We start from the raw sequence: 13,797 nt of genomic DNA, 5'->3' as shown, positions 1-13,797 counted from the left end.
AGAAGACCTACGGACGATAAATTTTTCCCTTAGGTCTTCTGTCAAGGTTTCTGTGCTTGTATGTAAAACTTGATCTGTCAGTTTTTCAAAACAGTTTCTGTCAATGTCACATCATTTATGTCTATTCTGTCAATTCCTGTCAATCGCTACATTTATGTTTGTTTGCTCATGCTCGCACTCGTATCTTGTTTTGAAGTTTTAGAATATAAACGTATTTTCATTTATAACAAAAATTAAGCATATAAATAAGCTTGTCTTGACCAGTGACGTAAACTAAAGTTTAAAGATAAAGACGCAGGTTGTTGACATTATCAAAAATGGACATTTATTCTTCATTTGATGATTCAAGCAGTAACTACAACAAAAAGGCAGATATAAGTATATCAGATCAACTTTCAGACTTTGGTAAACTGCGAATATCAGCTCTAACAAAAGCAGCTGAAATAAGTCCTTATGTTAAAGAAGTAACAATTGGACCAAACAGTCCTGCCAAGACACAGGAACAAATTATAGAGCGGTCGCCAGTTAACCCATCGAAAATTAAAGAGGAGGAGAATTTGTTGGAGGATAGGATACGGGAAGACCTCCGGTACACGCTCATCATGAAAGAGTATGAGACCAAACTACAAGAGTGTTCGGAAGAATCATTTAGAGAATTAATAGAGAAGATGATAGCTAAAAGAACAGAAATGTTGAGTAATTACTGGAAAGCGCAAAGTGAAGAATGCCAGCGAAGGGCACTTGAGCGTAAAAATCGTAAATTGCTCCTGTTACAGCAGCAGAAGGACAATGACAATGAATCTCTTCTGGAGAAAGCCAAATTAGATGAACAAAAGACACAGTTAATCAATAAACAAACAATTGACAACTTAAACAAATTTTTAGAAGAGCAGAATAAAGCTACGGCCCGGATTACAGCCATCACTGACAGTCATGCTAAAATATGCAAAAGTTATAAAGATATAACTGATATCATACAAACTGAACCATTAGGTAAGAGACTTTGTGAGAAGTACCAAGAATCTATCAACAGAGTCATAGGAAGTATCAATGTCATGATGGAGTTATGTAAGACTACAACTCTTACTGACAAAGAAGTGCATCAGGCTAAGATGCTTGCTTTGAGTATTGATGATGTTCGTAAGAAACTAATAGAAGACATACATGCAGTTACGGCTAGGTTAAAGAGGGAAGCAGAAGCTGAATCAAGAAAAAAAAAGGAGTTGGAAGAAAAGAAGTTACAGGAAGCCAAGGCTAAGAAAGAGGCAGAAATAGCACAGAGAGCAGAAGTGGCTGCTCAAGCTACCGAGCAAGCAAAGAAAACTAAACCCATGTTCCATTCTGCTAAAAATTACTCTAATTATGAAGAACTAAAAACTTTTCTGGATAATTATGAATCACAATACAAGGAGCTATTAGAGAATGTAAACTTAAAGAAATTTAGATTTGATTGCCAAAAGGCTGTAAACACCCCAGTGAATGCCTTGTCTTCTGTAAGCGGGATGCACATGAAAGACAAGTATGATAAGCTGTCCAAATTACTGAAAGGCGAGCAGGTCCAAGTACTGGATACTTACATACAGGCCACACAGCACCCGCAGGGATTGGCATATTGCACAGCTCTGCTGGCCAAGAAGATAGTCCGGCAAGGAGACCTGCTCGTCTCCAGCAACCCTGAAGCAGCATTTCCACTAGCAGCAGTCACTGTAGCACTTTGTTCTCAGTTCCCTATTTTGACTAAACTGTTGGAAGCAAACTTTCATAGGCAATGTCCATACTCGGTACCCATGTTCTTACCGCAGAAAGAAGGACAAACTGACAAGGAATTCTATTTATCAAGGGGTTACATCTACAATGACGAGGGAGCTGTGGAGAAGCAAGACAAATTTTTAAAAAGAATGTCTGGCATATTCCGTCTCTATTGTGCCATTTGGATTGCGAAAACCCCTAGATTTATAAATGCCCCAAATCCCCATAGTCTGAGCTATGGCTGGAGATGGCTTGCATCATTCATAAACTTAAGACCTGAGCCTGACATCAGTGCAACCTTACTCCATGACTTTTTCTCTGTGTGTGGCCATGAGTTTTTTAAACATTATGGAAAACAATTCACTAAAATAATAAAACTGATAGCTACAGATTACTTAGCCATATTAAAGAACCTTGATGAAGGTGGTCCAAAAACTAGATTAGAAGTTTTCCTTCAGAATGTTTTAAAAACTGGTCAAATTGCTCCACCAAGTGGTTTGTTACAACCCAATACTTGGTAATATTTTGTAGAGAAATTATTTTATGAGGTCTAATGATTTAAATGTATAAAAGTTATACCAACTATTGCATTAAATGTAATTTTGCAACTCCACCTTTCTAAAGATCAATTGTAAGCAATAAATTTTGTTTGTAATATTTTTTTGTTATACATCATCATCTCTTATTCCTAGTGTAATCCTGGTAACATCGTCACTTCTCTTGAGAAAAGCCCAGGGTGCGCCGAACCTGACTTGAAAAAATTCCGGTTTTACAACAAGCGACTCCCCTCTTGACCATCTTCTGACTGAACCTTACCTAGAATAGATCATGTTAAAAGCTGCACTAGATTTATGTGCCTACTCTCTTAGTCACCTTTTGCGACATCCATGCGAAAGTCATATTGTGAAATGCCGGGAATTTCTCTATACAAGTTCATTTCTTCATCATTCCAGCCAGGGTCGTCTAGTCCTGACTCTGAGGACGCAAGAGAATCTGCGGCGTTGGAACCAATGAGGATCTTTTGGTTGTACTACAAACTACCACCATTATCTACCTACTTTACCGTTCACCATTAATTTTTACCCCACTGATAAAAAACATAGGGTACAAAAGATAGCAACACTATCGCACGGGTGTCATGAAGTTGTCACTACACATTTGTCAATAAACGTCAATCGTCGAGGATTTGGATTGGAAAAAAATAGCTTTAAATCATAAAATCAATTATCAATGTTCTATATTATGTAGTCATAAATATATAAAAATCTTTTGCATTTAGTATTATTGATATGTTGTGTACTTAAACACCATTTTGCTCAAGTGAATTGACTATTTAACTGATATTCCGATCCAAGATATGTATTCTACAATGGCTAACCCAGCTAATTCAAGTTATATGTCGAGATACTCAGCTTTTAGTCCGTACTGGTTGAGAGATAGGGAGATGGGGTACGGGGTCCCCATAGGGGCTGGAGATGCTATGGCCAGGAGTTTGTATTGTGGTATGAAGCCCATGGCATCTTGGGACTGTGACCAGGCCAATGTGCTGCCAACTGGTGGAGTCTTTAATCTTGAATTCTCCCCTGAAGGGTAAATATTTTATCGCCTATTGTATAGAACATTCATTTCGTATTATTACTTTTATATGACACAGGTATTTAGTACAAACTCCTTTAGTGACACCTTAGATGTTGTTGTTGATGTTACTGATGAGATAATCACTAAATGAATTCTTGATTTGAAAATTATATCCTTTTTTCAGGACTCTCTTAGTAGCTGCCTGTGAAAAGAAATCAATACAAATATTTGACCCACTCACACACAAACGGATCCACACAGTGACTGGAGCTCACACAGATTGTGTCAATTGTGTGAAGTAAGTGACCTAAGCATTGTGTAGAAACATTGATTACAAATATAAAAAAAGCATATGCACATGCCTCATTCCTGGAGTAGTAGGCCAAGACTTAATATGGGTTTTTAATAAAAAATAATAGCCAGTATATTAGGCACTAGGCCCTTTCTCATGTGATATAGAAATCATGTATCTAAAGCCATATGAAAACAGCAAACTTAGACAATAATTACTTAAAATTAAAGCTAATAGGGCACAGTGCAGGGAACAAATACATTTGTTTGTTTGTAATATCTTAATTACACAGAAATTTACAGTTTCAAGAAATAGTACATAGTAATAAAATAAATAAATCATAAATTAATAAATATTTCAAGTCATAATTTTTCCACTACCCCACCACTGTTATTTGGGCCTGATTGATAGGGGAACATAAAAACAAAAATTGCAAGCATGTATGGGCATGTAAACATAAATTGTACACTTGCAATAATCTTTTGATTTACTTTTGAGATGCTGCAAAGCATCAGCTAAGTTCTGATAATATTTTTATGGTAGTCTGGGCAAAGCTGGCTCTAATGTTATTATTTCATTATTTATATATTTATGTACATCAAGGAAAATAACAACTGGAACTTAGTGTAAGGAGAAACGTAGTACAATGGCAATACTTATTACTATAGAATTTTTTTTCAGTTATTCCCCATTATCAGGGTTACAGGGTCAGATGAAAGTATAGTTAAAACTGGATCTTCCTATTCTGGATTATGGTGGTAGCAAGACCCCAGGTTCTTTCTAGAGAATGATTTTCTTTCTCATCTCTGCATGTTTCCAGCTATACTATCAGCAATTTCACTTCAAGGGCCAAGAGTCTGCTTTTTGTCAATAAATTTTTATTTATAGATACCATCTAGATAGGCTTTTAATTTCATTTGCTGTGACTTTTATATTTTTCTCATTTAAAATCCATTTTTACTGAATAGATTTTTAGATGGACGAATGTTCGCAACATGCTCAGACGACACGACAATAGCTCTGTGGGATGTCAGAAACATGAATAAGAAGATAAGATCTCTCCTTGGCCATTCTTCATGGGTCAAAAACATAGAGTTCTCTTTCAAAGACAAACTCCTTGTTACTTCTGAATTAAACGGGAGTATTTACACATGGGATATAAATTCTTATACTGAATGCAATTTGGTATACCAAAGAGTTTTTCATGCACCTGGTTTGATGAGATGCCGATTGTCACCGGATGCGAGGCAGATGGTCATGTGCACAACAGGAGGGCTCTTGGTCATAGTGCACAATCTGAACTTGTCAACATTGGCGAAGGACTTACATGGATTTAAGGTGAGATTTATTCTCCGCAATGCAAAAGCTAGACCAGACCCAAGCATATTTTTTAGTCCTTTTCACAGCATATAAAGCTCATGTAGATATTGTTAACATACTTGAAGATAGATTAAAACACAACTAACTTTCAACTATGCAACTGTCACCAGCCCAACCTATACCGGCTGATGCAGTCGAGCCATCAGTTGATCCCCATCGCGGCGGCGTACGACCGGCTTTTCGAGGAGACGCGGGAAGAGAACCGGGTGGAGTTTGTCTCCGACTTCCCCAATGACGCGAAGGTCGTCAGTTCACTACAGGTGAGTAATCCATATTGATGATGAAATGAAATTTGGTAAAGAGATAGAGTTATCATTCAGGAATAAAATAATTGTGGAAATTTAGCAACAATCCCGTACCGAAATAAAGGGACACTAAAGAGGACCTACAGAAAGTTAAAATATGGTGTGCTATTGGAAGGATGCAAAAGTAAGAGTAGCCCTTCCGAGATTCGACTCTTCTTAATTTATTGCATAATTTATTTTATTTTCTGTTTGTTTCAGATACATCCTTTGGGTTGGAGTGCTTTAAGTAGAAATATTAGTCACGATGATAGGTCTGAGGTGAGTTCTTACAAATTTGGATAAAAAAAATTATGTTCATGATAAGAATGTAGAGGATTCGGAAATTAAATTTTTATGACGTTAACATAAAGCATACGAATTGTCCTTTTGCTGCGTCCATTTATCAACATCGTACATCACGGTCGGGTCCATTTTTATCAAAAATACACAATTAACATGTGTCCATTCTCCCAGTGGTCGTGCATCCACGACATCCAGCCCATGGAGGCCAGCAGCAAGTCTGTGCGGGACTGCGGCCCGAGCGCGCGGCCCGCCTGGAGCGCGCGCCGCCCGCCGCGCCGCCTGCGCCCGCGCATGCGCAGGCCGCACGCCGCGCCGTGAGTACACATCCATACATATTACCCTTACAGGGTACACAGAGACAGCAGTCTTTTACCACTTAAGTTATTATCTTATTGGCAAAAGTCGCATGTATTTAAAAACATTGTACCTACCCTACAGATCAACAGATGTGCCCCCAGCGGAGAGGGAAAGAGAGAGGAATAGAGAAGAAGAACGGCCTTCTAATCCTCCACCTCTTTCCATCGAGGATCCCGAGGCCGGACCGAGTTTAGCGCCCGCCGAAGTTGAAATGCCTGCGAATCCGCGGCTCCAAGGAGTAAGTACTTCTTTGATCTGTTAGAATAACCTTCCTCACGTCACGAATGATCCCACTATTATTTAATACATACATATAATCACGTCCCTTACGCGGTAGTTTATTTATTATTACGAGTATTAAGAGTATCTATCTAGTTTATTCCTATTTGAAGTACCTACCTACATAAAATCCGGAAGCCATATTTTTTTTTAAATTCAAATAGGGAATATATTTCCTCCTTTTAAGATCTCCTTTAGCATGACTTTGTGATGATATCTCGAATGTCACACGCCAAGAGCCAATCACAGTGAAGAATACGACGCGGTCAGCCAATAGCAGCGAAGTCGCAATACATTACCCTGTCGTAATACCAACTTTTATATCACGCCCTTGTTTCGATCTCTTATCGATTAGTACCTAAGCATTAGGACCAGGTTAGTTAGGGCTTCTATGATATCTGCATACAGATACATCTCGTCAAGTTTATTTTTATTTTTAAATCTGAACAATTTTAAAAATAACTCTGAAGCGAGAAGTAAATTCATAGTAGAAATGTCTTTATAAAATATAAAATTGTTATTTAAATCTAATTTGTTTTAGTTATCGAGTATACAAAACGACGTTTGGGAGGCGTCTATAACGATCAAACAGCACAGAGTTCTCCAGGAGTTATATAGCAGGTACGTCAATTTTTTTAATGTATCCAAAAAAGTTTTATTATTGGAAAGAAATCTGAATGATTTATCAGAGTAGCAAATTTATTATATACACGTAAACAAGTTTTTTAGGTAAGCATACCCATGGTATTATCTTTCGATCATCTATATGTACTAGTTTAAATAAAAGCGTTTACAAAAAAAGACGTCATCACTTATACTTATGTCATTTTACAGATTACCATTAAAAAAATAGATTTTAATGTAATGCAATGAAATTCGTTAATCCTAAAATATGAGACTCTATAGTTAATTTACATTTGAGGATTGTGTGCCTTACTCCAACGTAATAAGATTCATTTTCGAACGGACAGACGTATGCTTGTTTCTGATACTTTTTCAGCCGGATTGCGAGTCTATAGATAGAACCTCGATGTTATTCGCGTCTAATATGTACAAGTGTCAATGATGTTTGTGCAACAGAGGCGTAGGCCGCAACTTCAACATGCAGCGTATAATGGGCATCAACACGGGCATAGCGCCGCCCGCCGCCGCCGCGGCCGCGCTCAGGCCGCGCGCGCTCCGCTCGGCCGCCGTCAGGCTGCTGCCGCGGGCCGCCAGGGGCGCCGCCAGCGCTTCTGATGACAGGTAGCTAGAAGATTGTACATTTTAATGTGTTTAGTTATAAGACGTTTATGTGCATTTATTGAACTTATAAAAATAGATTGGGGCATTGACATGACTAATACTTATATGTTATAAATTCAATTCAAACTAACGTTCTGGATACTGGAAATGATAGTGATTTGTAATCATGAAGAACAGCGCGCATTTTACTGTTTATTTTGTCACATAAATAATGCGATTATGTGTGTTTGTTTGTAAATACTTTATGGTACATAACAAATTTATAGTATGACAAATAAAATTACGGCGGACTTATCCTTATCTAGGTACCTGAAAGATTACCAGGTACCAGGTGTGTTGTAAAATTCGCTGTGAAATAGATACTGGAATAATTTTTCACAAGTAGTTCCTTAGACGCTCATGCAAGTGCCTGTGCAATTAGTACCTAAATTACGTCAAAATCAACAAGAGTCAGTTTGCCATTGATTAGGTCACTAGATTGAGGGAAGAAAACTTAGTGTAAATTTTTTTGGTTGTATCTATCTATTCAGTATTAGTACCTATCGTTTCAGCCCCTCACCATCAACTTCGAGCCAGTCCCGGGACAGGTCGAGTCCTAGCGAAGACGACATCGACCCCAAATACTCCATCAGGCAGAACAGGGAACGTCTGCTATACTTTATTGAAGAAACTAACGAGGGGAAAGGGTTTATCAAGGTATCTACCTATTCATGTGTATCCCTAACTTATATTATAAATGCGAAAGTCTGTCTGTTCCATTTTCACAGCTATACGGCTATTATAAATTTCAGTAACTTTCTTTATAAAACTTAATAATACAAACATAAACAAAACCACGGCTTTTTCTCAGAAGAATAGGCTGAGACTAAACTTTTGACACAGGATCTCTGCTCTCTCTTCTATCGCTACATCCACATACATAACTCTTCATGCAAGCTCGCCGGTTTTTGGTAGGTACTCTTGACCCAATCTTTCACCAAGACGTCACTGATTTACATACATACATATGGTCACGTCTATATCCCTTGGGGTAAACAGAGCCAACAGTCTTAAAAAGACTGAATGGCCACGTTCAGCTATTTAGCTTAATGATAGAATTGAGATTCAAATAGTGACAGGTTGCTAGCCCATCGCCTAAAAAAAGATCCCAAGTTTGTAAGCCTATCCCTTAGTCGCTTTTTACGACATCCATGGGAAAGAGATGGAGTGGTCCTATTCTTTTTTGTATTGGTGCCACACGGCACTGTTACTGATTTGATCGATAATATATGTTGTGTGAACAGGAACTGTGCTACTCGGCGGACGGCCGGTTGGTGTGTTCGCCGTTCGGGCGCGGCATGAGACTGTTAGCGCTCAATGAAGACTGCAGCGAACTGTCACACTGCGTGCAGGCGTTCAAGGGGCCTGTGCCCATGGTATGTCACTTTTAGAGATTTAAGTGTAGCAGGAGCGGTGATTCGGGTTCAGATCTTCCGTCAGGCTGGGTGTTATGCCTGGGGAAGCGGGGCTGCGATGAAGTTGAGTCGGAGGTTGATTTATGTTCCAATCCGTGAAAATCCGCTTTAAGGGCTTTGGTCTTTCAAACTTTTGTGTTATTAACGCAGCATACCATCACACATGTCGCCGAAGGGATGACCTCCCGATTACGGAATAAGTCTCCTAGTGATCCCATGAAATAAGTTATGAAAGCAAACAAAACAGTTTTTGCTTATTAACTGGTTACGAACCAGCAGTTGCGTTAGCGGCCACAGTGAACTTAAATGCGACGGTGTTTTAAGTTTTTGTTAGGAAAAGAAACATATTATTGGGGGGTTGTGTTGTGTTGGTTGTGAGGTGAGACGTATTTTGTGTAATCTCTCTCACGCTCACGAATAAAATATTAAAAAAAAACTAAATCAAACTTGGTGAATGTATGTAAAGATATTGTCTTATTTCCTCTACAGGTAGACGTGGGGCAGAGCCTAGGTATCCATCAAGACCTGGTGGTGAGCTCCAAGTTCAACCCGCGGTATCACATGTTAGTGACTGGATGCCTCGAGGGGAAGATTGTCTGGTATGAGCCTTACAGCGGGGAATCTATGTACTAGTTACTTAAATATATATATATATTGGTCATGTAAATAACTTGTAGTGTTTTTATTTTTATTATACGAATCTAGTAAATTTGTGGTCATCTTCTTCCTGGCGTCATTCCATGTTAAATCCCCGTCTCTCTGGAGATGAACCCAGGGTGCACCTTTTGAACATGATTGTAGAGTCTGACTTAGATTGGAGAGTTCTTGCTTCATGAACGATGTACGATTAGAACCTGTATATCCATGCGCATCACCTTTTTTAATTGCCATGATATCAAGAGCTGGTGATCAGCTCCAAAGAGTAAGGAAAAAGCAAATAAACAAGTATAAGTGTATATATTCAACAAAATATCTACATGATCACGCTTACAATTACATCAAAAATCTCGCGTACAAAATGGATATTAAAAGGGCTATATTCTCATAAAAGGTGTGTACTATCAAACATGTCCGCCCTCCTTTAGTTTTGCAACGAGTGTGTCCACATCGGGGATGATAGAACCCGCCTGTCGCACGGGCGGGTCTTCAACGGAGACCACTTTGATGCGCGGCGCGAGGTCTACACCAAGGTCCTTAGCTGTGACCTTCTTCAGAGGCTTCTTTTTGGCTTTCTGGAAGTAAAAAATATTTGATTTTGAGTGGTTTGTGTTCAATGTTCATAATGCCCTTTAGAGTAACACGGACTTTCGTCTCGGAAACGGAAGCTATATGTATGCGCTTTTCTCGAAAATTAGTGGACCGATTTTGTACTTAATGTTGAAAAGTGGAATTTTTTTAGAAAGGTTTATATGTATAAATGCTACCCGTGCGAAACCAAGGCAGATCGCTACTTACGACATAAACACCCACTAAAAATTAAGTATCGTGCTTGAAATAGCATATCCTGACTAGATATATATTCAAGAGCAGCTTAAAATTAAGCAGTGTTAGTGTGCAAAAGGTCACTCCGTGTTACTTGACTTCTTGATCGTGATTGTAGTCAGAGACTCTACTCATCCTATTAAAATATAACAAGCCAGGTGAACCACTTCCGACAAAAAGGCTTGCAAATTCAAGGTGTAGAAGTACTTACCATAATATTTGGCAGCGTGGCGTACCGAGGCTCATTGAGTCGCAAGTCGGCGCTGAGCACGGCTGGGACTTTGGCCTTGATGGTCTCCAAGCCCCCGTCAATCTCGCGGGTAATTGTCAAACCAGCGTCAGTCTTCTCAACCTATGTAAAATATAAACTCATGAAACAAAGGTTATATGAGTTCAAATTGCAGCTGAACCTGTCTAAATGTAACAAGTTTGCATCCATAATAGGTAAGGTAATATTTAGGTATTAATTTAAATAAATAAAAAAATATTGTTCATAACATTAGTTGTATAAATTTTTTTTGACAAAGTATATAGATTAATGAGCCCCAAAGTAAGTTCAAGACTAGTGTTATGGGATATCTACTCAAGGATGCAATAATTTATAATTATTAATATATTTTAATTATTGTATTGTATAAATAATCAATATCTATAGATGACAGAGTAATTTTACTCTGCAATCCTGTATGAATTATGATTCACCTGGAGCTGTGAATATGTCTGAGAAAATTACTTGTCATGTTGGTTATTTCACCTCTGAGTTTGAACTTTGATGATAGCAAGAATAGAATCGTTTCTTTTTTCAGATAAGATAAAAAGATGACGAAGTGTTTTTCCTATTTAAAAAGGCACAATTAATTACAGATTAACTACAACTATTAAAATATGATACCCCCTTGGAAATCAAAATAGGTACCGTATGTATGTTATTCTTATTTTCATTACACACACAAGTGCCAGCAGATTAGTATCACTAAAAAAATCTTTGTTTATGTTAAGTTTTGGTGGCTAGCATGGCAGACGACGCCATTTTTATCGAGCGATAAAAACGGCTTCCCGCGTGCTATGCTAGGGGGCTGGTGGATAAACAGATTTGATATAAGTAAGTAGAATGTAAGTCGGATATCTCAGATACGATAAAAAGACAAAGTAATTTTTCTTCTGTGGCAATTTTTTATTTAGGACACCAAACACTAACAAAATATAAATAGCTATATAATTTGTAATTTACCTTGGAAGCAAAGGTGCCCTGGGGCCAGTCCAGCAATGCAGCTGTCATTTGTGCGGTCTGATTTGAGTCATCATCAATCGCCTGAAAACATTTTTCTTTTGTTTAAGGGAGCACACAAAGCCATATTGTTACTCTGATTTATTGGGGTACAAGGCAAAAAACAGTTATGGTATATTTTAAAGAAAGTTCCCATGGTCATTTATAAATTGTTATGGCATTAATTTATTTTTATTATTTAAGGCACTCAAACAGATTACAGTACAGCATTTCATCTAGCTAATCTGTAATCCATAAAGGTGAATAAAAAAACTTAATATTTTTTTACACAAGCAAAAACAAATTATCCCTAAATATTATAAAGTTTTCTTTTTTCTCTGTCTGTATGTATGCGCTTATCTTGGAAAGTTATGGACGGATTTTGTTCCTGTTTGAAATGTTGGAAGGAGGGTTTTCTAAGTAACATTTATAGGTGTAAATGCTACCCGTGTGAAGCTGGGGTGGGTTGCCAGTAGAACATTAAATGAGTTAGGTACCTGTTTTCCTACTATAACTAAGTCTGCTTTTTCATCCTGCGTCAGTTTGGATAGGATCTTGGCTACATGGATGGGTTGCATGGTCTCGTACTCTGGTCCAGTCACTTCTACATGGATGGCTCGGTCAGCACCCATGGCTAAAGCTGTCCTTAGGGTTTCCTGTAATAAAAAAAATAATTGTGACAGACTACATATTTGATATTTAAATTTTACCCAACACAATTTTATCTTATTGGTAAATAATTTATTCTTCCAATTCCATGGAAGGAAGGTGTCATATCAATTTATAATTTTAATCTTAAAAATCTTAACTTGGAAGCTAATCAGAATCATTATCTGTATTTAAAAAACAAGTATGTGTAGCAATTTTTCCTCGGAGCCTTCGAATCAGAATTTAGTAATATGGCTGTGTTTACAAAAGAAATTTCTGTAGTAACAGGGCCAAATGCTTGGATTCAGAGGCCCATCAAGTGGGTTTAAATAAGAAAAACATACCTGAGCCTGTGGGGGACCACATGACACGGCAATAACTTCTTTGGCCAGTTTCTTCTCCTTCATTCTCACAGCCTCTTCCACTGCGATCTCATCGAACGGATTCATGGAGTGCTTCACCCCATCGGTCACCACGCCACTCTTGTCGGGCTTGACACGTACCTAAATCATTGTAAGGTCAGGTCAATACGTGTTGATCATTATCAGTACTAGATACTCGTTGCTAGGTTATGAATTTTGATAAGAGTAAGAGAGAAAAACATGTTAAATAAATAACTGGATCGACCTTTTGTACATATTGCTATTCAAAAATAGAACGATCGTGAACAACTTTGGAATAACAAACCAAAAAGCAACCTTTGTACTTTGGATTTTTACTTACTTTCACGGCATAATCGATAACTCTCTTAACACCCACTAATACACGAGACATTTTATTTGTATGAAATAAATTGGCAACTTAAAACTTACGAAACTAAAGTTTCAAGATAATAAAAACAAAATAAAATCTAATTCGCAAAGTGAGGTTCGAAGTCCGAAAAAAAATTTACTTGACAAATTAGTTGACTTGACAGCAATGACAGGTAGCTGTAGAGTTGCCAGAAAATACCCTGAAAATTACCTCACGTCTATATAATTAAAAGTAAGCGCTAAATTGTAATGATTATATTCACATGTTCTGTGTGGTTCAAGGTACCAATATAGAACAGAATAGGACGGTCCTATTCTGTTTCTTTCCCGTGGATGTCGTAAAAGGCGACTAAGGGTTAGGGTTATAAACTTGGATTTATTCTTTTAAGGCGATGAGCTAGCAACCTGTCGCTATTTGAAACATTAAGTCTAAAAGCTGAACGTGGTCTGTCAGCCTGTTGGCTCTGTCCCGGGAGGGATATAGACATGTATGTATGAATAATATACCCTTTAGCTGCTATCTTATATTAGTAAACCGTATAAATTATCACAAAGTCCGTGAGTTTATAGGTATTCATATTCCCCTGGAGTATATCATAGTGGCAGTCGCCCTCGAGGGGCGCGACTCTCATTCTGTTTTCTGTGTGCTAGGGGAGCCTTATCAAGACAATTATTTTTATTTACCTAGTCTTGCAATATATCCTCGGGAGTAAGAATGAGTGGACCT

General features: G+C 38.0%; 3 protein-coding genes across 3 annotated transcripts; 2 read left to right on the top strand and 1 right to left on the bottom strand.

Moving 5' to 3' along the window:
• The first annotated feature begins 156 nt into the window (after positions 1-156).
• On the top strand, positions 157-2,406 carry LOC106136267 (mRNA export factor Gle1). Its single transcript, XM_060949312.1, has one exon. The coding sequence runs from the start codon at positions 318-320 to the stop codon at positions 2,268-2,270; it is 1,953 nt and encodes a 650-aa protein (XP_060805295.1). The 5' UTR covers positions 157-317; the 3' UTR covers positions 2,271-2,406.
• A 503-nt stretch (positions 2,407-2,909) lies between these two features.
• Positions 2,910-9,592, top strand: LOC106141066 (DDB1- and CUL4-associated factor 10). Its single transcript, XM_060949283.1, has 12 exons — positions 2,910-3,339; positions 3,512-3,625; positions 4,588-4,957; positions 5,110-5,259; positions 5,503-5,562; positions 5,758-5,900; positions 6,025-6,181; positions 6,764-6,843; positions 7,303-7,467; positions 8,019-8,163; positions 8,751-8,882; positions 9,411-9,592. Exons 1-12 carry the CDS (start codon positions 3,107-3,109, stop codon positions 9,552-9,554), a joined length of 1,893 nt encoding a protein of 630 aa, XP_060805266.1. The 5' UTR covers positions 2,910-3,106; the 3' UTR covers positions 9,555-9,592.
• Positions 9,593-9,861: 269 nt separating this feature from the next.
• On the bottom strand, positions 9,862-13,241 carry LOC106136200 (electron transfer flavoprotein subunit beta). The gene is made up of 6 exons (XM_013336671.2): positions 13,042-13,241; positions 12,663-12,821; positions 12,168-12,326; positions 11,635-11,715; positions 10,615-10,755; positions 9,862-10,153 (listed from the first exon to the last, which is right to left on the bottom strand). Exons 1-6 carry the CDS (start codon positions 13,090-13,092, stop codon positions 9,983-9,985), a joined length of 762 nt encoding a protein of 253 aa, XP_013192125.1. The 5' UTR covers positions 13,093-13,241; the 3' UTR covers positions 9,862-9,982.
• Positions 13,242-13,797: the final 556 nt, after the last annotated feature.

The sequence above is a fragment of the Amyelois transitella genome, chromosome 18 (genome assembly GCF_032362555.1).
Source record: "Amyelois transitella isolate CPQ chromosome 18, ilAmyTran1.1, whole genome shotgun sequence".
NCBI lineage: Eukaryota > Metazoa > Arthropoda > Insecta > Lepidoptera > Pyralidae > Amyelois > Amyelois transitella.
This window is presented reverse-complemented; position numbering and strand designations above follow the sequence as displayed.